The sequence below is a fragment of the Miscanthus floridulus genome, chromosome 1 (genome assembly GCF_019320115.1).
Source record: "Miscanthus floridulus cultivar M001 chromosome 1, ASM1932011v1, whole genome shotgun sequence".
Lineage (NCBI taxonomy): Eukaryota > Viridiplantae > Streptophyta > Magnoliopsida > Poales > Poaceae > Miscanthus > Miscanthus floridulus.
This window is the reverse complement of record NC_089580.1, coordinates 10,324,625-10,346,820: the sequence shown is the minus strand read 5'-3', so window position 1 is coordinate 10,346,820 and position 22,196 is coordinate 10,324,625. Positions and strand designations below refer to the sequence as shown.

General features: G+C 51.6%; 2 protein-coding genes across 2 annotated transcripts; one reads left to right on the top strand and one right to left on the bottom strand.

Moving 5' to 3' along the window:
* Positions 1 to 4,206: 4,206 nt before the first annotated feature.
* LOC136542101 (uncharacterized) lies at positions 4,207 to 19,908 on the bottom strand. The gene is made up of 11 exons (XM_066534421.1): positions 19,595 to 19,908; positions 19,252 to 19,346; positions 19,044 to 19,185; positions 18,745 to 18,810; positions 18,509 to 18,648; positions 12,849 to 12,975; positions 11,978 to 12,126; positions 5,680 to 5,815; positions 5,184 to 5,268; positions 4,831 to 5,096; positions 4,207 to 4,712 (listed from the first exon to the last, which is right to left on the bottom strand). Exons 1-11 carry the CDS (start codon positions 19,772 to 19,774, stop codon positions 4,575 to 4,577), a joined length of 1,524 nt encoding a protein of 507 aa, XP_066390518.1. The 5' UTR covers positions 19,775 to 19,908; the 3' UTR covers positions 4,207 to 4,574.
* Positions 19,909 to 19,955: 47 nt separating this feature from the next.
* On the top strand, positions 19,956 to 22,108 carry LOC136542174 (uncharacterized). The gene is made up of 4 exons (XM_066534525.1): positions 19,956 to 20,219; positions 20,300 to 20,423; positions 20,923 to 20,990; positions 21,761 to 22,108. The coding sequence occupies exons 1-4, from the start codon at positions 20,088 to 20,090 to the stop codon at positions 21,887 to 21,889; spliced, it is 453 nt and encodes a 150-aa protein (XP_066390622.1). The 5' UTR covers positions 19,956 to 20,087; the 3' UTR covers positions 21,890 to 22,108.
* Positions 22,109 to 22,196: the final 88 nt, after the last annotated feature.

The window sequence follows — 22,196 nt, the reverse complement described above, 5'->3', positions numbered from 1 at the left end:
GAATACCAGGTCAAGTATATTATGGAAGATTTTCAGAAACGTCCGTACACTCCAAGGTCACTAGCAATTGAAGGAACCAGCAAGATTCCACCTACACCAAAATCCTTGATGGTCATGCCACCCACAGCCACTGCACCCAGTACACCCAAGCCATCTTCCTTGATGATAGATGCACCACCTGTCGAATCTCCTACTCCAACAAAACCAGTTAGTAACTTTATCGGCACTTATTACTTCTGCTACATCGCCTTACTATTTCAATCTGCCATTACCTTTCACAGACACTCAAATTTGTTGTTTTCGTTGCCTGTGCAGCTCTCAGCGGAACTTCCACCTGTCCTTACCCCTGCTTCATATGGTATTGCTGAGTATGTGTCTAATATCACAACTTATGTGTCTAAAGTTTGCTAGCTCATCCAGGGTCATGCTGACATATTGTTCTGATACAATCGTATATCCTTGCTATGTTTCGCAGCCCACCAAAGTCATCGACGCATGTTGAAAACATAGGCGCAAAGAGGAGACTGTTTGACAGCCAGTCTACTTATAAGGAGGTTTGTCCTCTTTTTATTCACACGCCATTTCTTTTCCACCAAACTTTACACAACAAATAGTCATGCTGGAGTTGCATTCTCACGCATGACAAATGTGAATACAAACTTCCTGTTAACTATACTCAGCAAACTCTATCAATGACGTCCTTTTCCTGTAGGATCAAACAGCCTTCGCTCAATCTGGTCATCACACCTCTCACCAACTCAACATCAACGTCAAGACAACCGGACATGATGAGGATACAGAGGAGGACCATTCTGAGGACCCCCTAGATACCCAACCAAAAAGGTATTCAACACTAGACTGATGAATTACAACATGAGGATATAATCATGTGCACCTTCTCAACAATGATGACTATGCTCTTCTTCCAGGCCAAGACCTCATGATACTAAACCTCATGCTAGGTCTACTGGACGCAGATCCTCTTCGGACAGCCGCAAAAAGTGAAACAGGTTTTTAAATAGATGCTGCCAGAGTTTTAGAAGGACAACTTCACTGCTCTTGTCCTCAGCTCAGCGTATTTGTTTTTTTTTGGCAGCTTGTAACAGCCCTTCGTGCATCGCCTTTTGCGTGCCCACCGCACCACCTACAGCCAAGGTCGTCTTCAGCGCTCTGTGCGTTGGTGTTTGCATCGGCAGCTCAAACCTTTTCTGCCTAAGTTGCTATACCACCACGCAAGACTCTCTTTTGTATGCATAATCTATCCGCTTTTGCAGTTCATTGTCAGCTTTCTTGTATAGTCTAGGATCAAACTGTCTAATCTTATGAAAATACACCTCCTACATGCTTCTGTCTTCACTGTAGCAAACTGCATGCCTAACTATAAACTCTGTCTCTAGATATATGGCATACACTCCTGTAATATCTCTAGAACACTACCATATGCTTCCACATCAGAACATTGCCGGCTTAATGCCATCCATCCATGTAATATAAGTACATTTGCTGCCTCTGCGCTATATTTACCGTTGATTGCTATGCTTGTACCATGTTCTATATGCGCGCCGTTACGTAAACGGTTTGATAACCGTTTAATCACCAGCGCGCGCGAAGGCGCGCGTGATGCACTAGTAAACCTTATTCCCGTATACCAAACCGCGCCCCTTCGCGAGCCACGTCGCCCTTCTACTGTGCACGCGATTTTTTCCCATCCCTCTCGCACCGTTCCTTCCCCGCCGTTCTCCCGCTATAAAAAAAACCATTAAATACCAAACCGCGCCCCTCCGCGAGCCACGTCGCCCGTCTACTGTGCACACGATTTTTTCCCATCCCTCTCCTACCGTTACTTCCCCGGCGTCCTCCCGCTGTAAAAAAAAAACCATTAAAAATTAGCGGCCCTCGAACCTTCCGTCACCGTCCTCCGCTGCCCACCGAAAAAAACACCCACCCTCGCCTCCACAGCTTGCCCTGCTCCGCGCATCACCGCCGCTGTCGCCGGCACCTTTCCCCACCCCTGCCGTCCTCCTGCTCCACTTCCGCTTCCCGCTCCCCGTCACCTCATCCACGTATGCCGGCCAGACCACCCCAGTCAGCTGTGCATCTCTCTATTTCCATGCATGGATCTTGCATGCTCAGAAGAGATGACCGTACCAAGGATTTGCTTTGAAAGGCATATTCTGTATAAAGTTGTAAGCGTCGTCAACCCACACAGCCTCCTTTGCTGCAGGAACAAACACACAGCACCACCACCATAGCTCTGCAAAAACCGGAGCCTATCCAGACATGACGATTGTTTTCAAAATGCGGCATTTGTTCCGTCGAGCAGAATACAAATCCAATGCAAACAAGTAGAAGCACCATGTCTCAACATCACATTTCCAGAAATCTCAAATTTGTTGTTGTTGTTGTTGTGCACTCCTACTAGTGCATGCATTGCAGCGGCAGTTCCCAGAAGCTTGCACTCTGCATATATCTGTCTTGTCTGTGGTGTCTGGTGTGTAACGACTGCTCCCAGTTCTACTTCTATCTCTGTCGCGTGTTCCATCTTGTGGTTGTTGCTCGATCACTGTGGCTGTCAGTAAGCGGACACTGAACACCCCGGCACTGTCTCTTCTCAGATCCTAGCTACTGTAACCCACAAAGGCGGATCCATGGAGGTTCCATTTCATCGAACACACGCCCACCGACAACACACACGAACGTTGGTTGGCATCACGATCACGATCACGATCACGATCACGATCACATGACGGCTCGCCTCGCGCACTCGCGCTCTGGACTGGAACTGGACGTCGTCTGCGCAGTGCGCAGTGCGCGCAATGCGCATCCCCCAGCCTCGTCCTCGCGCGGTGCTGCGGGGCCCCACCGGCAGTGAGTCGGCCGTGGCTCGCACGTACAGACGTACTCCTGTACTGTAGCTTTTGTAGCTATTAGGCCCACCGGCTTTAGAATCCGTTTTCCTTTTTTTTTTCTCTGTCTGTGTGTTTTTTTTAGCATCACCGGAGCTTTATATTACTCATGAGCAGGGTTACAATCATCAGGGGCGATATCTCGCAATCCCGGTGGAGTTACAAGCCACTCGTCCACTGGGTTTTCACGAGAAACCAGTCTAGCACACTCATGAGCTAATCTATTACCATCTCTATAAATAAAACATAAATCAAAAGCTTCAAAGCCCCGGCTGAGTTCATCCATCTGGAACAAGAGAGGATCAACCTCGGATCTCTGCGTTGCGCGTTTGTTCCACAGCTGCACCAAAACCTAGCAATCCGTCTCCATGAGGAGCCTTGTCACACCACGATCTAGAGCAAGCTGCATACCATTCCGACATGCCATCGCTTCTGTGGCTAGAGCATTCAGACAGTGGTCATACCACTTAGCCGATCCCCCACAAATTCTTCCTTCATGATCACGGAGTACCGCCCCGGTTGCTCCTATACTATTCCCTTCAGAGAAGGGTGCATCTACATTGCACTTAATTAATCAAACCAGGAGCCGATTTTCGCCAGCGCCGACGTTCTTGCAGTGCAGCTCTCTGAGTTTGTGGGGGATGACTCATATTCCACAGATCAAAAGCCGTATCGATCACCCACTTCACCGCTACCTGCACTGGAGTAGCTGCTTCACCATGTCGACGTTTGTTTCTTGCCATCCATAGCGACCACATGCCACACAAGATAACGGCTGCATCCCTCGGAGTGCACAAAGCCGGATCAATCAAGTCATGTGCCCAAGTAAGTGGATGCAGGTTTGGCAGCTTAACTGCAGTCAGCTTTCTCACTTCAGCCCAAAACAATTTAGCAACTGTGCAGTCCATCAAAACATGCTTAATCGATTCTGTCTCTGTGTGTTATACAAAAGCGCGCATGTTGGGTGAAAATTGTTGGCTTCGTTGTTTTTTTTTTTTTTTTGCACCACCTGCGACCGCGAGAATTAGAAATTGGGCTATCGTTATTGAAGGAGAAGCAATTTTCACTTGCAATCCACGAAGCTTTGTCGTCTTCTTTTACGGCTTGAACTCTCGTGCATAGTTATCGTCTCTTGCTTCTAATCACTATTTTTCTTTTCACGCCCGAGAAGTCCGAACTTGGGTACCAAAGCAACGAGAGCAGAGTTCAAGGAATGGTGTGGGCTCGGGTGCAATGTTTCCCCTATTTTTTCATGCTGTTTTTTAATTGATTTCTACTGGCAATTGCTAAAGGAGCAGTAGAAATCCATTCACGCTAACGGTTGACTTGCCCAAACCATCAACTTTTACTGCCAGTAAAAATAGTTTATGTACTAGTGGTGGATGACATCATCTTCCACGAGGAACTTCATCTGTACCACGTTCAGCCATTTATCAGCGTCCATATGGGAGCTGCAGAATATAACCCCTATATCCCATACTACAGGCAACAGCAATGCAGATTGACATATAAATGTTACTCCAAACTAGCTTAACAACTGAGTACTCCATAGCACTGTTGTCCTCTACAGCAACATTAGTACTTAACGACTTTCTACGGTTAAGCAGCCGTGGATTGCAACCTCACACTCACAGGTGAGCTATGTCCACTAAAGTTGCAGTATGCAAGCTACAGATCATAATTCTGGCAGTAGTTCAGAAGATGTCTAGCATCTTCAAGGGTGCTTTCAGTCAGTGAGGCGTCTTCTTCGCCCAGGGAGGACTTCTCCGCAATCCACCTCTCCATGACACAGCAGATCGCCCTGAGCTGTTGATTATTTTAGGATAGGAAATGCAATGTGGAAATGCAATCCACTTCTCCGCAAGCCATTATGATTTTTCTCAGGGAAAATAAAGCAAGTTATTTTGTTGGGAAGGAAGGATACAGATGCGGATACCCCATGCTTCAAGTAAGCGTCCTCAGCTGACAACTCCTCTTTTTTGTCAACTCTGTGGCTTTCAAGGTCATCTTTAATGTGTGTGAGCCTGCCAAGCAATAGAGATACAGATTGCTCGAGAGATGAAGAGGTCATATCGATTTGTTGTGCTTGTGCCAGCAAACATGCTAAGATACACCAGAGAGCGCTCCGGGCTTGGTTATCATCAGCGATCAGTGGAAGAATGTCAAAGAGGCCCTCCAGGAAGGGTAAATCTGAATGCATAAACCAGAGTGTGGTAATAGTGTGAATATAAACATGGTTTTAAATTGTAAGATGCATTGTTCATAAATGTGACCCACCATGAGAGAGCCTAGGCACAATATGCTTTCCATCTGACAAAATATTTGCTAATACGATAACCACAGAAGCGCAATAGCTTGTAACCTGAAGCAGAGTTAATATATAATCAGTAGGAGCCTGGGACCTCTGAAGCAGAGTTTGCAAATTTAACACCATTAACGTATGTTTGTCGCATATTAAATATATATAACTTTTTAGGTATCTCTCAGAGTATAAAATATTCAAGAAGCAAGAAAATTACTGATAGTGGAAAAAATAGAACTTCATATTTATGAACAATACAGGTTGGCATCTGGGTGGGTCATGTAGTCATGTTGCGTTTCATCTCTAGTCTACCCCAACCTGCTTGAGACTAAAAGACTTTGCTGTTATTGTATACAAGTTAGCTTCTTACACTGAAACAATGAAATTACCAAAGAGGCAAGCCGCAAGACCATCAAACCAGACTGTACAGGATGAACAAGACATGGTGAAATAAATGAAATGGGAGCTCACCTCAAATTTATCAGGTAACTTAACTATGCTTTCAAGCACTTGAATCAGCAGATCACTTTGTGACATCACTCCTGAACAGCTGTCTATGGCAGATAATTCTTCAATGAAATTAAGGATCAAATCAAGAGAATCTGACCTGAAATTTGTTCATAAAGTGTATAACGATAATACCGCATTGCTGTCCCAGGTTGTTAGCTCAAAATTAAACTAACAAAGCTAATAACAAGGACAAACGACTACAACTGTCACAGAATTATGCATCAAGATTAAAAGCAAAATTAGAATACAAGTGTACAATTCTCACATCAATCTATAAGAAAATAAGAAATGACTTCAACCCAACAAGGGACCTTAGAGGCTTGTGGTGACCTAGTGCTGTTATGACCGGCATCCCCTACAGGCGTCGCAGCCCCGCTAGTGGCTAGGAGGGGAGCCGGCCATCAAGGGGCTATGGCCCATATAATTGTCGCAATTATAGTATTGCTAGAGGGTTATTTTATAATTATCGCTATTAGAGAGACATATAAATATTTGTAAGACTCTATTTGGGAAATTAAGCAGAAACATATTATTGTTTCCGGCTTCCTCAGGGAGCCGGGAGAAACCCTAGCCGGGTGAAACCCTAGCCGCCTCTTCTCTTTCGCGCGCAGCAGTTGCAGCCACGGCGCTCTCGCGCCGTCCTCGCCCACGTCCAGCCGTCTCGCATCCGTACAACCTGCGTAGCGGCTCCGGTAGGGATCCTAGCCCTATCAACCTGGTATCAGCATTGCCTGGTTCGATGACGACTGCTCCTCCGAGTTCCCCCATACCGGTGACCACTTCGCCGCTGCCCGCTGCGTCGTCGGAGTTGTCGGAGGCGTCCGCCGCCTCTGCCCAACCCCTGACGCTGGAATCGCTGGGGGCCAAGGTTGATCTGATCGCCAACGCGGTGGTCTCCATGCAGAAGGCGTGGGCCGGCCTGCTCCAGGCGCCTCCGCCGCCGCCGTTTCCCGCACCACCACTGCCTCCGCCGCCGGTGCCCACGGCACCGATCCCGACTGCGCCACCGACATCCTACCCCTACGGCATGCCGTCGACGGGGGCCGGAGTTCCGCTCCATCTGTTGCAATGGCCGGCCTCGCCGTCACCGCTGCCTGACTGGCTGCAGCCGCCCGTGACGGCGTCGGCTCCGCTCTACTCGATGGCCACGTCGCCCACCCCATCACCCTCCACGACGGTCGCGGCGACAGCGGTTTCCACCCTGCCCCCCGCCGGCGGCACTCTCTTCGGGGGGGTGGACGGCTCGCTGTTCTTCGGGGCGCCCTCTTCCTCGGGCGGCCAGCAGCAGGGGGGGCTTGACCCGGCCCTTGGTGCTGCCCTCGCGGGCGCCCAGGCGGGGCCCAAATTCTACAAATTGGAGTTTCCTACGTACGACGGCTCGGCAGACCCTCTGAATTGGGTGAACCAGTGCGAGCAGTTCTTCCGCGGCCAGCAGACGCTAGCATCCGCGCGCACATGGCTCGCGTCCTACCACATTCGGGGTGCTGCCCAGACATGGTACTACGCCCTGGAGCAGGACGAGGGCATGCCCCCTTGGGAGCGCTTCCGCGAGTTATGCTCGCTCCGCTTCGGACCTCCTGTTCTGGGCACACGGTTGGCGGAGCTTGCCCGCCTTCCTTTTGGTTCTTCCGTGCAGGATTACTCGGAGCGCTACAATGCCGTCCTGTGCCATGCCCGCAACCTCTCCGCTCGCCAAAAGGCGGAGTTGTACGTGGGCGGGCTGCCGGATCAGCTCCGCAAGCAGGTTCAGCTCCGCGCACCGCCCGACCTCCAGTCCGCCATGTACTTGGCACGGGCGTTCGAGGAATGCGTACCTCCACCTGCACCGCAGCCTCGCGGCGCCCGGCCGCCCCAGCGGTCGACCTGGACTCCGTAGCAGCGGACGCCGAGCGCGGGTCCTACACCTACGGCCGCCGCTCCTCCACCGACCCCGGCGGCGCCCACTTTTCGTCGGCTCTCTCCGGCCGAACAGCAGGAGCGCCGTCGCCAGGGGCTGTGCTTCAACTGTGATGAGCCCTACGTGCGCGGGCACGTGTGCAAGCGCCTCTTCTACCTGGAGGCCGACGACTACATCGTTGAGGCTCCCGTGGAGACGACCGAGGACACCCCTTCCAGCGAGTTGGCCGCCCCGGAGATGGCTGCCGCTAACGCCCTTGTGGTCTCCCTTCAGGCTGTTGTAGGTATTCGGGCCGCCAATTCCATGCTGCTGCCCGTCGTCATCAAGGGCGAACGCTTCCTGGCCCTCCTCGACACGGGCTCCACCCATAACTTCGTGTCGGGGGAGACCATGCGCCGCCTGGGGCTCGTTCCTGCGGGTAGGGAGCGTCTGCGGATCACGGTGGCCAATGGCGACCGCATGCCTTGTGAGGGCATCGCGCGCAACATGCCCATTCGCATCTACGACGAGGACTTCGCCATCACGTGTGTCGGCCTCAACTTGGGCGGATTTGACTTCATCATCGGCTTCGACTTCATCCGCACCTTGGGCCCCATACTATGGGACTGCGAGGCCCTCACCCTGTCGTTTTGGCGCGACGGCCGCCGCGTCACCTGGCAGGGGGTGGCCGGGGCGGCTGCACCCTCTCCAGCCCCCTCGGCACAGCTGCTGCCCGCGGCTGCCTCCGACCCACGGCAGCCGCTGCTGGACGTCCTACTCCAGCAGCACGCCGTCGTCTTCACCGAACCCACAGGCCTTCCGCCGGCGCGATCGTACGACCACCGCATCCACTTGCCGCCGGCGCCCTTACCGCTACCCCCAGCTACAGAAGGACGAGCTGGAGCGGCAGTGCGCGGCCATGCTCACCCAAGGGATCATCAGGCCGAGCACTTCGCCTTTCTCGGCGCCCGTCTTGCTGGTGCGCAAGGCGGACCAGTCGTGGCGCTTCTGCATTGACTACCGCGCCCTCAACGCCAAGACGTCCAAGGACAAGTTCCCGATTCCAGTGGTCGAGGAGCTCTTCGATGAGCTCCAAGGAGCTCGCTTTTTCACAAAGCTGGACCTACGCTCTGGGTATCATCAGGTCCGGATGCACCCCAACGACATCGCCAAGATGGCGTTCCGCACTCACCACGGCCACTTCGAGTTTCTGGTGATGCCTTTCGGGCTTTCTAATGCCCCGGCCACCTTCCAGGCCCTGATGAACGATGTGCTTCGCGACTACCTCCGGAGGTTTGTGCTCGTCTTCTTCGATGATATCCTCATCTACAGCTCGTCGTGGGCCGAGCATCTGCAGCACATCAACATCGTCCTCAGAGCCCTGCGGGCGCACCATCTCCACTTGAAGCGCTCCAAGTGCTCGTTTCGGGCACCATCCGTGGCCTATCTTGGCCATGTCATCGCCGAGGGCGGTGTCGCCATGGACGCCGACAAGGTCGCCGCGGTGGCGGCGTGGCCTCTACCTCGCTCGGGCCGGGGCCTTCGCGGCTTCTTGGGCTTGGCGGGATACTACAGGAAGTTCATCCGCGACTTCGGCATCATCGCGGCCCCGCTCACGCGTCTCTTGCGGCGAGACGCGTTCGTGTGGGACGACGACGCGACGACGGCTTTCGAGGCGCTCAAGCGCGCTTGACGACGGGGCCCGTGCTTCAGATGCCGGATTTCGACGCGACTTTCGTGGTCGACTGCGATGCATCGGGCGCGGGGTTCGGCGCCGTCCTCCACCAGGGCGCGGGACCCCTCGCCTACTTCAGCAGGCCATTTGCAGCTCGCCACCTCAAGCTCGCCGCCTACGAACGCGAGCTCATCGGCTTGGTGCAAGCTGTGCGCCACTGGCGTCCGTATTTGTGGGGGCGCCCCTTCCTGGTTCGCACTGACCATTACAGTCTTAAATTTTTGCTTGATCAGCGTTTGTCTACCGTCCCACAACACCAATGGATCAGCAAACTTTTCGGCTTCGACTTCACGGTGGAATACCGCCCAGGCCGCCTCAACACCGTGGCGGACGCTCTGTCACGCCGCGACAGTGAGGCGGTGGCGCCTGTACCTTCGTCGGACGCGCTCGGGGCAGCGGTGGCTGTGTCCGGGCCCTCTTTTGCCCTCCTCGACGCCATCAGGCGTGCTACGGCCGTGGCGCCGGATGGCCTGCGGCTGCTGCTGCAGCTCCAGGCCGGGGAGCTCGGGGAGCCGTGGCGCCTGGACAGCGGCCTCCTCCTCCACGGGTCTCGCATCTTCGTGCCGGCTCACGGGGACCTCCGCCACCAGGTCCTCCTCCTAGCCCATGCCGCCGGCCATGAGGGGACCCAGAAGACGCTGCACCGCCTCCGTGCCGAGTTCTACATTCCGCGGGACAGGGCACTGGTGCGAGACTTGGTGCGTTCCTGCACCACGTGCCAGCGCAACAAGACGGAGGCGTTGCAGCCAGCGGGACTGCTGCAGCCCCTCGACGTGCCCTCCCAAGTTTGGGCGGACATCTCGATCGACTTCATCGAGGGGCTGCCCAAAGTCGCCAGCAAGTCGGTTATACTCACCGTCGTCGACCGTTTCTCTAAGTACGCGCACTTCATCGCGCTCGGGCACCCCTACACGGCCGCGTCGGTCGCCCGTGCCTTCTTCGACGGCATTGTACGGCTCCACGGGTTTCCACTCTCTATCGTCAGCGACCGGGACCCCGTGTTCACCGGCCACGTGTGGCGGGACCTTTTCCAGATGGCGGGCGTCAAGCTCCGCATGAGCACCGCCTTCCACCCCCAGACGGACGGCCAGTCGGAGGTGGTCAACAAGGTGATTGCCATGTATTTGCGCTGTGTTACAGGTGACCGGCCTCGTGCATGGGTGGATTGGCTGTCTTGGGCGGAGTATTGCTACAATACTTCTTTCCATACCGCCATCCGCGCCACGCCTTTCGAGGTCGTCTACGGCCGACCCCCGCCGCCCATCCTGCCGTACAAGCCAGGGACGGCTCGTACCGAGGCCGCCGACGCCCTACTCCGCAGCCGCGACGAGATGCTCGCTGAGGTCCGTCAGCGGCTCCTTCAAGCCCAGTAGCTCTCCAAACGCTACTACGACGCCAACCACAGGGATGTGGAGTTCGAGGTGGGGTCGTGGGTCTGGCTACGTCTCCTTCACCGCACCACGCAGCAGTCCCTCGACCCTCGCTCCAAGCGCAAGTTGGGGCCGCGCTGGGCGGGACCGTTTCGCGTGCTTGAGCGCATCGGACGCGTCACCTACCGCCTCCAGCTGCCCGATGGCGCCCGCATCCACGATGTTTTCCATGTGGGCCTCCTGAAGCAGCACCGCGGCGATCCCCCCACTGCCGCCGGCGTCCTGCCACCGGCTTTGGATGGCCGGGTCCTGCCAGGCCTGGAACGCGCCCTGCGCGCTCAGCAGCGCCGGGGTGTTTGGAAGATTTTGATCAAGTGGCGCGGTCTGCCAGAAGATAATGCAACGTGGGAGTCACTCGAGGAGTTCCGCGCCGAGCACCCCGATTTCCAGCTCGAGGACGAGCTGTTTCTGCAGGCGGGAAGAGATGTTATGACCGGCATCCCCTACAGGCGTCGCAGCCCCGCTAGTGGCTAGGAGGGGAGCCGGCCATCAAGGGGCTATGGCCCATATAATTGTCGCAATTATAGTATTGCTAGAGGGTTATTTTATAATTATCGCTATTAGAGAGACATATAAATATTTGTAAGACTCTATTTGGGAAATTAAGCAGAAACATATTATTGTTTCCGGCTTCCTCAGGGAGCCGGGAGAAACCCTAGCCGGGTGAAACCCTAGCCGCCTCTTCTCTTTCGCGCGCAGCAGTTGCAGCCACGGCGCTCTCGCGCCGTCCTCGCCCACGTCCAGCCGTCTCGCATCCGTACAACCTGCGTAGCGGCTCCGGTAGGGATCCTAGCCCTATCAAGTGCACTGTTGTTTGCTCTCCCTCTCTCGGCATTTAACTAATAAAATAAAGGTGTGTGTGCGCGCCTTCTTTTGGGAGGGCACTTGTATTGGATCTTTCTATTTAATACAAAGATACGAAGCTCTCCTGTGTGTTCGAGAACAAAAAAGTCAGCAGTCAGGTTGTATTTACAACGCGGATAAGTAGGTTGTAAATGCTTTAAGTTTTGGATTTTGGTTGGAGCATAAAATCCTCATATATAGATCTTCATAACATCAGATAAGCATACAGGTCGTTCTTATTAATTAATAAATCCCCCCTTTTTTTGGTGAAAGGTTGAGGTTACCAAGAACAAAATTCAATGTGTGCAAATATTATGTCATGAAATGAGGATATACTGAAGTTGGTCCATTGCACAGGAATTCTACTCACCATACCTGTCTAATTTACCCTCATTTGATGACTTTTCAGTCTCACTTGCTAACAGACTGATAGTGTGGTTAATCAAACCCACTTTTATCAATGGCTGAAGAAGAATGGCGGTCACATCTTGATTATCAATGACAGTTGACAGAAAGTCTATGACCTGCAACCAACAACTTAGCCAAAAAAGAAGAGAAACCACAATTTTGACCTTTTAGTAAGCAAGCTCCAGAACATAAAAAATAGATGCCCTGAGATAGTTTCAGCTGAACCCCATAACAGTAAGGTAACAACAATTTTGTCTAATGGCTAAAAGTTATATAAAATCAAGTATGCATATACATACTATTGGCAGCTACCAGTAATAAAACCAAGAGTGATCATAAATAAAAGGCAACTATAATTTGTTTGGATGCTTTAATAAACACACTATAACAGTGACCAAGAAGACTGTATCATTGCAGTTGGCAGGTATGCAATAATCAATAGAAATCACTGTAATGGCCTCTTAAGTCTTAACACTGCATCATGATACGGTAGGCTCATAGAGAACTAAGACACAAACACACATACCTAATTGTCATCTAGAAAAAGGATAAACAAAGAGAAATACATAAAACATTAGAAGCGGTTGCCATACAGTTTTCTACTATAAGCAGTTTACATAGTCTTGCTGCTAATACTGCATCTCCTGCAAGTGGAATGGAGAAAACACAGGGGCTTGGAAAATTCTTTTTGTAGCTACTAGTTTCATCGTCCAAAATGTTAAAAGAAACCATATCATATATCAAGACTTAAGTAAAACTATTATAATATTTTAACTTTTTAGAATCATACAAACTGATTACCCAGGGGCATACTGCCTATATGAATTCAGTATTGTACCTTCTCAAGCAACGTAGAATTCAATGTGTTTCCAACTATCCACAGAATACGTGAAAGAATTTCATCAGGTAAAAGAGCTTCAGCCCAAGAAACAGACACACTGGTACGTAGAACAGCAGCCAAAAACCTGTCATACAAAAATATTACGTTTACTATGGCTACAGCAACTTTCAGTGAAAAACACTTGTTCTATCTCATAATCACTTGGCAGATTACATAAGTGCAACCATACAATATCAAGCGACAATTGAAAAGCACAAGCACACGAGGATAAAAAAGGCACAAAAGACCAATAACTTTTTGCAGAAATTATTGTAGAGAGAAAGAATATGGCCAACAACTGTTCCATTGCATCTCATTCAGTATATATACACGTCTAAGACTCGTGGGTGACCGTGGTCACCACGCCGAGAAGCTAACCGCTAGTACAAAACTGAGTGTCTCTCACCCCCCCCCCCCCGCATTCTGTGCGTTCTTCACACGTTCATCGGGACGACGCACAGACTGGAGCGGAAGGCTTCAAAGGTCGACGTAGGCAAGCCCTTTGTCATCAAATCGGCGTACTGCTCACCAGTTGGAACATGTAGAACGCGGAGGTCTCCCAGTTGAACGTGCTCGCGAACGAAATGGATGTCCAACTCGTGCTTGGTCCTCTTGTGATGAATTGGGTTCGCCGACATGTACACGGCGGAGACGTTGTCGTAGTAGGTGACAGTCGCCTTGGTCACGCCACAATGGAGCTCGCCGAGGAGCTGTCGGAGCCATATGCATTCAGCCGCGGCGTTCGCGACAACACGATACTCAGCCTCGGCGTTCTAACGGGAGACCGTGGGCTGCCGTTTCGACGACCAGGACACCAAGGCGTCGCCGAGGAACACACAGAAGCCCGATGTAGAGCGCCTAGTGTCCGGGCAGCCCGCCCAGTCGGCGTCCGAGTACGCCGTGACAGTGAGGTCAGGTGAGCCGCACAAGCAGAGCCCGAGTGTCAACGTGCCGCGAACGTAGCGTAGTATGCGTTTCAACAAAGCAAGATGCGGCGCCCGGGGATCATGCATGTGCAGACACGCTTGCTGCACGGCGAAGGCGAGGTCGGGCCGTGTGACAGTCAGGTACTGCAACGCCCCAGCCCAACTTCAGTATGTCTTGGTGTCGTCGATTGCCGGTCCGTCGGCGGAGAGCTTGCCTTTTGCGTCGATTGGAGTTGCCGCTGGCTTGCAGTTTGTCATGCCAGCGCGCTCGAGGATGTCCTCGGCGTAGCGCTGCTAGGACAAGTAGAAGTCGTCGGTGGTGCGCTTGACGTCGATGCCGAGGAAGAAGCGCAGATCGCCAAGGTCCTTAACGGCGAACTCGGTTTGCAGGCGCCTGATGATCTCTTGAAGCAGCGTCGGACTGGACCCCGTGAGGACAATGTCATCGACGTACAGAAGAAGATAGACGACGTCGGAGCCACGACGCAGGACAAAGAGCGATGAATCGGAGCGTGTTGGGGTAAAGCTGATCCGGATGGCGAAGGCGGCAAACCGGTTGAACCACGCTCGATGAACCTGACGAAGACCGTATAAGGATTTGTCAAGGAGACACATTGTGTTTGGGCGCGTAGCATCAACAAAGCCCGTAGGCTGGCATAGAACGTGTTCCTAAAGATTCCCATGGAGGAACGCATTGGAAACGTCGAGTTGACGCGTAGACCAGCGGCGAGAAGCAGCAATGGTGAGCACGGTCCGAATTGTGGCGGGCTTAACCACCGCCGTGAAGGTTTCGCCAAAGTCAATGCCAACGCGTTGTGTGAAGCCACGGACAACCCATCGTGCTTTATAGCGTTCAAGGGTGCCGTCCGGATTGAGTTTATGGCGGAAAACCCATTTACCGGAGATGACATGGGCACCGGGCGGGCGATCGACCAAGTGCCATGTGCGGTTAGCCTGAAGAGCACGGAACTCCTGCTCCATTGCGCCGTGCCAGTTAGGGTCCCGGAGTGCGGCGCGCGCCGAGGATGGTAATGGAGATATGCCAGCGCTATCGGTGGGAGGAGGAGATGCAGCAGTGGCTAGCGCATAGCGTGGGTTGGGTTTGACTATCCCAGCCTGGGCGCGGGTGATCATTGGGTGGCTACGAGCGGGCGGAGGTGCAGAGGCGGCGACAGCAGCGGGCGACTGGGGGGTCGCTGCGGTTGGGGATGTTGCTGCAGGTGACGCCACAATGGTGGGTGAGTGCGGCGCAGAAGGCACAACCCCAGCAGGAGTAGACATGGGTGATGGTGTAGCTGTAGGAGCTAGAACGCGCGACTGAAAGGGAACGCGCGGCTGAGGGAGTTCCTGAATGACAACGGTGTCTGTTGTCGGATGAGGAACAGTGCCAGCAGAAGAGGAATTTTCAGCACACGGGGGAGAGCGGTAGGGAAAGGTATGCTCATCGAATGTCACATGACGAGAAGTGATCACCCGTTGTGTGTCAAGATCGAGACACCGATAGCCGCGGTGGTCAATGGGATACCCCGGCAGCACGCAGGCGGTCGAGCGAGCGGCGAGTTTGTGAGGCATTGTGGCGGCCTGATTCGGGAAGCATAGGCAGCCGAAGACCCTGAGATGGTCGTAGGTGGGTGGTGCGCCAGGCAGGCGTTGGAACGGTGTCTGAGAGCCGGTGGCTTGGCAGGGACGACGATTGAGAAGGTGTGTCGTCGTGGCCAGAGCCTCGACCCAGAACGAAGGGGGCATGCCGGCGTGCAGGAGCAGACTGCGAACGCAGTCGTTCAGAGTGTGTATAATGCGTTCAACGGTCCCATTTTGAGAAGTATAGGGACATGACAAACGAAAAACAATGCCATGAGCTGCAAAATGTGTGTAGTGCTTGATTGACAAATTCTTTGCCGTTGTCAGATTGGAAGGAGATGATGAGAAGCTGGAATTGGGTGCTGACATAGGCGTGAAATGACAAAATGCAGGCTAAGGCATCTGATTTGCAGCGCAATGGAAATGTCCAGACGTAATGTGTTAAATCATCAATCAAGACAAGGTAATATTTGAATCCAGAGCAGCTAGAAACAGGTGAAGTCCAGACATCAGCATGTATGACTTGAAAAGGAACATAACTAACAGATTCAGAAGATGAAAATGGTAATCTAACATGTTTTCCAAACTGACAAGATGAACAAACATGTGAGGATGACTTGGAACAGGTAAAATCAACATGATGAAGAGCTTGACAAAGAGCATGGCGCCCTAGGTGACCAAGCCGCAAATGCCACAGATCAACAGTAGCAGTGGTGGCAACGAGCGCTTCCGGCGATGGTGGTGCCAGGGGGTACAAGTTGCCGCCACTATTACATCGGAGGATCACCGTGCGAGTGGGGAGGTCCTTGATAGAGAAACCATAGGGGTCAAACTCAACGGAAACATTGTTGTCACGAGTGAGAGAGCGAACGGAAATAAGATTCTTCACTAGAGAAGGAGAAACAAGGATGTTGTGTAAGTGAAGGGGAGAGTGAGCTGTGGCAATGGCGGTGGCAGCGCGATGAGTGACAGGCAGCGTTGCGCCGTTGCCAACGGTGATGGAAGTAGAGTGAGAAAGGGGGAGAGGGGAGGGAAAGTTACCGGCGTTCGAGACCATATGAGACGATGCGCCGGTGTCGAGGAACCACTCCGTGGCCTGCGGTCCAGAGGGTGGAACACCGGAGGTCGCGAGCGCAGCGAGGGGGGCTTGGTGGTTCCACACATCCGGCGACGCGGTGCCGGTGGTAGGGATCGGCGGTGGGGTTGGCGCAGCGCCGGCGAAGTAGGCCTGCTGAGGCTGTGTGCCGAGGCGGGGACCCAGAACGCCGGCACCCGGGACGCGAAACGGCATGGGCCAGGCTTGCACCATGCCGGTCCATGGGTTCAGCTTGGGAACCCACGTGGGACCTGGTGGACAAGCTATAGATGTGGAACCGCCCGGTTGACCGCGTCCACGACCTTGGAACGTGGAGCGGTTGTAGGAGCCGCGGGCTTGGCAGCCGAGCTAGAACCGCCATCGCCGGTTGGAATAGAGGTGGAACGGCCGCCGGCGGTGGCGAGGAGAGCCTGATGTTGCGCCGCCTTCGCCTGCTCCTTGTCGTACTGCTCCTCGAGCAGCAGATAGGAGCGCACCGAGAGGAACGTGTGCGGCGGGTGCTTGGCAGTGATCACCGGGACGGTGTGCTGGAATTTGGAGCTGAGGCCGCGAAGCATGTTGAGGACTTGGGAGGTCTCGCGAACCGGCTGGCCGACATCGCGCAAGGCATCGGCCAGGCGCTTCAGCTTACCGGTGTAGGTCGTGATGTCCATGTCGCCCTGGACAAGGCTCCTGAACTCCGCCTCCAAGTAGACAGCACGGTGAAGCTCGTTGTCTGTGGACGGCGTTCCAGATGGAGTAGGCCGTGGCCTTGGGAACACGGACGATGGCGCGGACGTCCTTGGACATCGAGTTGTAGAGCCAATTCAGGATGCACTGATCCTTCATGACCCAGTCCGAATCACGGCGATCGTCGGCGGTTGGCGGGGAAGAGAGGTGGGAGCCGAGGCCGAACTTGCCGATGAAGGCATCGAAGAAGCAGCGCCACTCGGTGTAGTTCGATTCGGCGAGATCGTGCTCGACGGGGACATGCGTCTTGATGTTCACCGTCTGCAAGACGGCCGCCGACGGCGCGTCGAAGGATGCATTGAAGTCGACGGAGGATTCGGAGGAGTAGGAGTCAGCGTCGGACTGGTGGAACTCGAAGTGTGGGTTGGTGTTGGTGTCCATGGCGCCGGAAAGCGAGAGCAGCTGAGAAGAGAGGGAGCAGCGATGGTGGACGGCGTTGCCGGAGGCGAACAGCGGTTGCGGAAGAGAGGCGAGCAGGATCAAGCTGCGTCTACTGATACCATGTAGAGAGAAAGAATATGGCCAACAACTGTTCCATTGCATCTCATTCAGTATATATACAAGTTACAACCGTGGTGGGTGCGCGGTGTGCACGTCTAAGACTCGTGGGTGACCGTGGTCACCACGCCGAGAAGCTAACTGCTAGTACAAAACTGAGTGTCTCTCAACAATTATGCATTCACTGTTTTTTTCCTATATATTTTTCTTTCCAGATTGACATGATCAGTTAGATATACGGTTGTCAAGTATAGAACATAAACCATAATTCGAACTTTCTTACACTAACAAAGTGAAAATAGCTACATGTTTACCAAAAGGGCTGTTGGCTCAAACAATTTTTTATCTGCAATTCAGCAAATGAGAGTTAATGCAACTGTATTTCTGCACAGAACAAATGCCATAGGCATGACTAGTTTTGAGTGGGGACATTTGCATACTGCTATGGTAGAACCAAACTAGACCTTTTGCCTACTTCATAAACATTGCACAAACTGATTGTAAAGGAAACATGAAACAACGTGATTCTCAGTACTTATCAGTCCGATAGTAATGGCTGTATTGAGATGCTAGATCTCTTTCACATGATTTGTTCCAAGATCACAGACTTTAGAGAGCTAAAATAATGCTGGTAAAGCAAACAATTTAGTGATGTACAGTGAGACAACAAAGGAAAAGGGAAACGGTTAACAGTGTACAAGTTTTATTTTAGCAAATCAGATACCAAGAAGGCAATGCATGGTAACCATAATTAGATTAAATCTACACCATAGTATTGAAAACACAACCTGAATATTTCAGAAAGGCAAGCAGAGTCGTCTAGAAATAGCTGATCCAGAACCGTAGCAGTCAAACCATTGTGCAGGCTGATAGCATTAACTAGAGATTCATGACAGGCTAGGTTTCCCAGGATTCCAAGACAGATTTCCTGTAGGGATAAGACATCCAATATACAACTGAGATAATGGTTATAAAAAATGTGGGGCAGTGGGGCAAGAATTAAAAAAGGTAAGTTTTACTTCACCTTTACTCTAGGGGATTGAGTCACATGAAGGTTTGCCAAAAGCACTTCAAGTACAAGATTGTTCATCTACAAGAATTAAAGATCTGCATTGTCAACAAGCACTGGATCCACTTACACTACAAGCCTACAACATGTGTCCACCAACACACATAGAATACTTATATTGAAATCTCAGTGCAAGGTCTTTGGTTTTTTTTTCCACTCCTTTTCTTTTGTAAAGAAAGCATAGATGAGATAACAAGCTAGGCATAGCATAACAATCTATTGTAAACATAAGTAATAAGATACTGATAACTCACCATAAGTTCTGCTTGAGGTTTACTAGCTGCAAGGTCCCACAGAATGCAACCACACTCTTCCCATGGATCCTTATAATCAGGCTGTGCTGATTCCCCATTACTAGAATTTGCATCCTTCTCTTCTGGGACACCTTGCTTCACACTGTTTGGTATCAAGAGTCATCTTGTTTGCTAACATACAAATTTCACCTCTAAACGCATCGCTTACCTGAACTCTTTCTCCACATTGGAACTCTGGGGTAGTAGCTGCCGTATAAGGGAGATAGTGTAGCTGGGGTCAACTGTTGTCGTGTCATCAAGCAGCTGCAGGAAATTACAAGCAGGAGATCGAGCATCAGCAGAGCACCGGAAATGCCAGCCAAACACTTCTTTCCAAGACTTTAGCTAAAAGAAAGTCGTCCATAACCGGTGGCCACACGAAGGTCACCAACTGCTCGACGGAATGCCAGTGAGGCGGAGACCCCAAGGGCCAAGGCCCAAGGCGACATCGACGCCACCATAGCAGTGGGACTGGGATGTGAGCAGTAGACAAAGGGAAGAGAGCCACGCACCTCGGAAGATGGCGCGAACGGGAGGTGACTGGGAGCCTCCTCCTCCTCGTCGGCCTCCTCGACGCCGCCATCCTCTTCTCTCTGCCTCGCGTCTCCCCGTTCCTGCGGTGACTGGGGCGCTTCGTCTTGCGCCGCTTGGCCCCCTCCGAGGACATCCTCTCGCGGAGCGCCAGGCGCCATTGCGGCGTGGCCGGCGGAGATTAGCGAGTAGCGACCTTGACTATTGGCCGGCGGAGCTTGAACTACAGGACGCTTTCGAGTTTCGAGAGGGCGCCGCAGAGGGGGTTCCTCTTGATGGGTTTGGTGCGGATGCGCCTCAGAGCGAGCTCCTCTTGATGGGCTTTTTACGTGATCCAAAGAAAGAAAATGGCCAGTTCACGGCCCGAGCAGTCCAGCCCACACACGCCCTTAGTGCCAGCGCTTTTGAACACCCGAACATCCATTGTCACCCCAAACCCTGCGGCGGCGACCGGCTGTCCGGTGATCGGTGGCCATGGACTATACCCTCGCTGCGCTGAAGATCTTCGGCTCCCAGCTCGCCGACTGCACCGAGGCGCCGTCCTCTGAGGGTTCCTCTGCCGCGCAGATGCTCAACGGCATCCGCTTCCAGCGCGCCTGGATCCAGGTCCCCAAATTAACCTCCTCTCTCTCCTCCCTCTCCCACCTGCATTTTGTTTGTCGTAGCCTGAGGACTCGCTGCGGCAGGGTGTGATCCTGTCAGCGGACTACAACGAAGCCGGCGATGGGCGCTTGTTGCTGGATGACGGGTCCTGCATCGCCGACCTCTTCGTCTTGCCCAAAGAAGCAGAGGGCGAGTACTGGCGGCCAGGTTCCGGTTCTTAATCTTGCTAGTTTTTTTATCTTACCTTATGTTGTGAGAAACCATAAATTCCATGCATAGCTCTCACATAATCGAAATATTATTCAATTATATTATTCTTAGTAATCTTGAAGAATGAAGAGTGACTATTTGCATAGATGTTAATATGCTATCCCCTCGGTCCTAAATTACATGTCACTCAATCTTTGTCCTACATCAATCTTCTCAAACTGATCAAGTTACAAAAATGTATTAACATCAATAGGTTCAAATAAATGCACTATTAAGGCATACTTCATGGAGAATTTAATAAAACTAATTTGATGTTGTAGATGTTGGTGTATTTTCTTATAAAATTTGTCGAAGTTAGATAAGTTTAAACTAGGATAAAGCTAAAGTGGCTATATTTTGGTACAGAGGGAGTATTCTGTTTGCGTTCTATAAATGGTAGGTTGTTTTCTGGGTTACCTTTTTTTTACACTGGCTGATGACCGCTCTTGTGCTGTAGGGATGTATGTAATGGTTATTGGTGCATACATTGCAGCAGAGTCCAAGGACAATTATCCAGCTATCAAGGTGCCATATTCCTCACTAGTCACTCCTCATGTCTGCCCCTGTCTTCTTGTATTCCTTTTTCCAGCCGTTTACCAAGTATTGGAGGTCCTCAGTACTAAGAATTGGAGGTTCTCTTTCTGTGATCTTTGTTCTTTAATATTATTGCAAACTTCATTTTGAATGATCCAAAAAAAAAATCAATTCAGTGAACTCATGTTTCGTCAACCCTAACTAATGCTTCGTTGACTTAGAGGAAGTAGAAAAGAAAAGCGTATGTAATTTTCACTTCTTAGGCTGAGCTCATTGCAAATTATGCTAATACATTCCAGTGATGAGGAACAAATTTTACTAGTTTTACTGATAGGAGCTGCTTAGCATCGAACTTAGTTACATCCAGGAAAACAGGGTGCTATGATAAATTGATAAGTCTTTACTCTTCACATAACATGCCACTCCTTGATTTCTTAAGACGTTTGATTGAGCCGGTCTGCATATAAATTATAAGACTTTCCTGTCATCATTTCTAGAAAATAAAGGGACATTTATAATAGTTATTCACATTACATAATTTTATTTGTGTGCTCTATACACAACAAAGAGGCTGTTTTTTCTGACATGTAATGTTCCCCATGCTTCTTTAAATCCACCAATCGAGTGCTCTGATGGTTCTTGTGAGGGAAATTTCTTTATGATCCATGTTGGCGAATCAAAGTTATCAATCTTTTTGAGTAAAGTAGCTATCTAATTCCTTAGCCAGTCAAAGTGATCTATGAACTTGATTATTATGGCAGGTGCATAAGATGGTGGACCTCTCTTCTCAGCCAGACCGTGAAGCAATGTGGTACATGGAAGTAGCTGAGGCTTACAACTTATTTTACTTGCCATTCTCAGCCGCTGCTACTCCCCCTCCCCCGTCATGAGCCATGGCCGGCTGTCCCTTTTCTCCGGTTGCTTCGACACCTTGCTTATTAGCAGTAATTGCTCTAAGCAACTCTCCTAAATATTTAGTGATCCTGGCTTGTATCACCATCGTTGTACTGATCCAGATATAAATCACCATGCTAAACAGTTCATCATGAGCATCATCTAGCTATCATCATGCTTAGAATAAATAAACTTGAATTGTAGGGCTAAGCCCTGTTTTGAGCCTTGCACGCTCACCCCCCCGGATAGACGGCCTATGTTTGACCACCACGTCAGCATCACTGACTTGAGTCAACCACGGTC

What these genes read in the sequence shown, in the direction of transcription:
- LOC136542101 (XM_066534421.1), bottom strand. Translation starts at nt 19,774, where the DNA reads ATGGCGCCTGGCGCTCCGCGAGAGGATGTCCTCGGAGGGGGCCAAGCG. An exon ending in CGTTCGCGCCATCTTCCGAG is followed by an intron (nt 19,347 to 19,594) that starts GTGCGTGGCTCT and finishes AATTTCCTGCAG; the next exon opens with CTGCTTGATGACACGACAAC. An exon ending in AATGAGGGTAAATTAGACAG is followed by an intron (nt 5,816 to 11,977) that starts GTATGGTGAGTA and finishes AACAAATTTCAG; the next exon opens with GTCAGATTCTCTTGATTTGA.
- LOC136542174 (XM_066534525.1), top strand. Translation starts at nt 20,088, where the DNA reads ATGGACTATACCCTCGCTGCGCTGAAGATCTTCGGCTCCCAGCTCGCC. An exon ending in GGGCGAGTACTGGCGGCCAG is followed by an intron (nt 20,424 to 20,922) that starts GTTCCGGTTCTT and finishes CTTGTGCTGTAG; the next exon opens with GGATGTATGTAATGGTTATT. An exon ending in ACAATTATCCAGCTATCAAG is followed by an intron (nt 20,991 to 21,760) that starts GTGCCATATTCC and finishes TTATTATGGCAG; the next exon opens with GTGCATAAGATGGTGGACCT.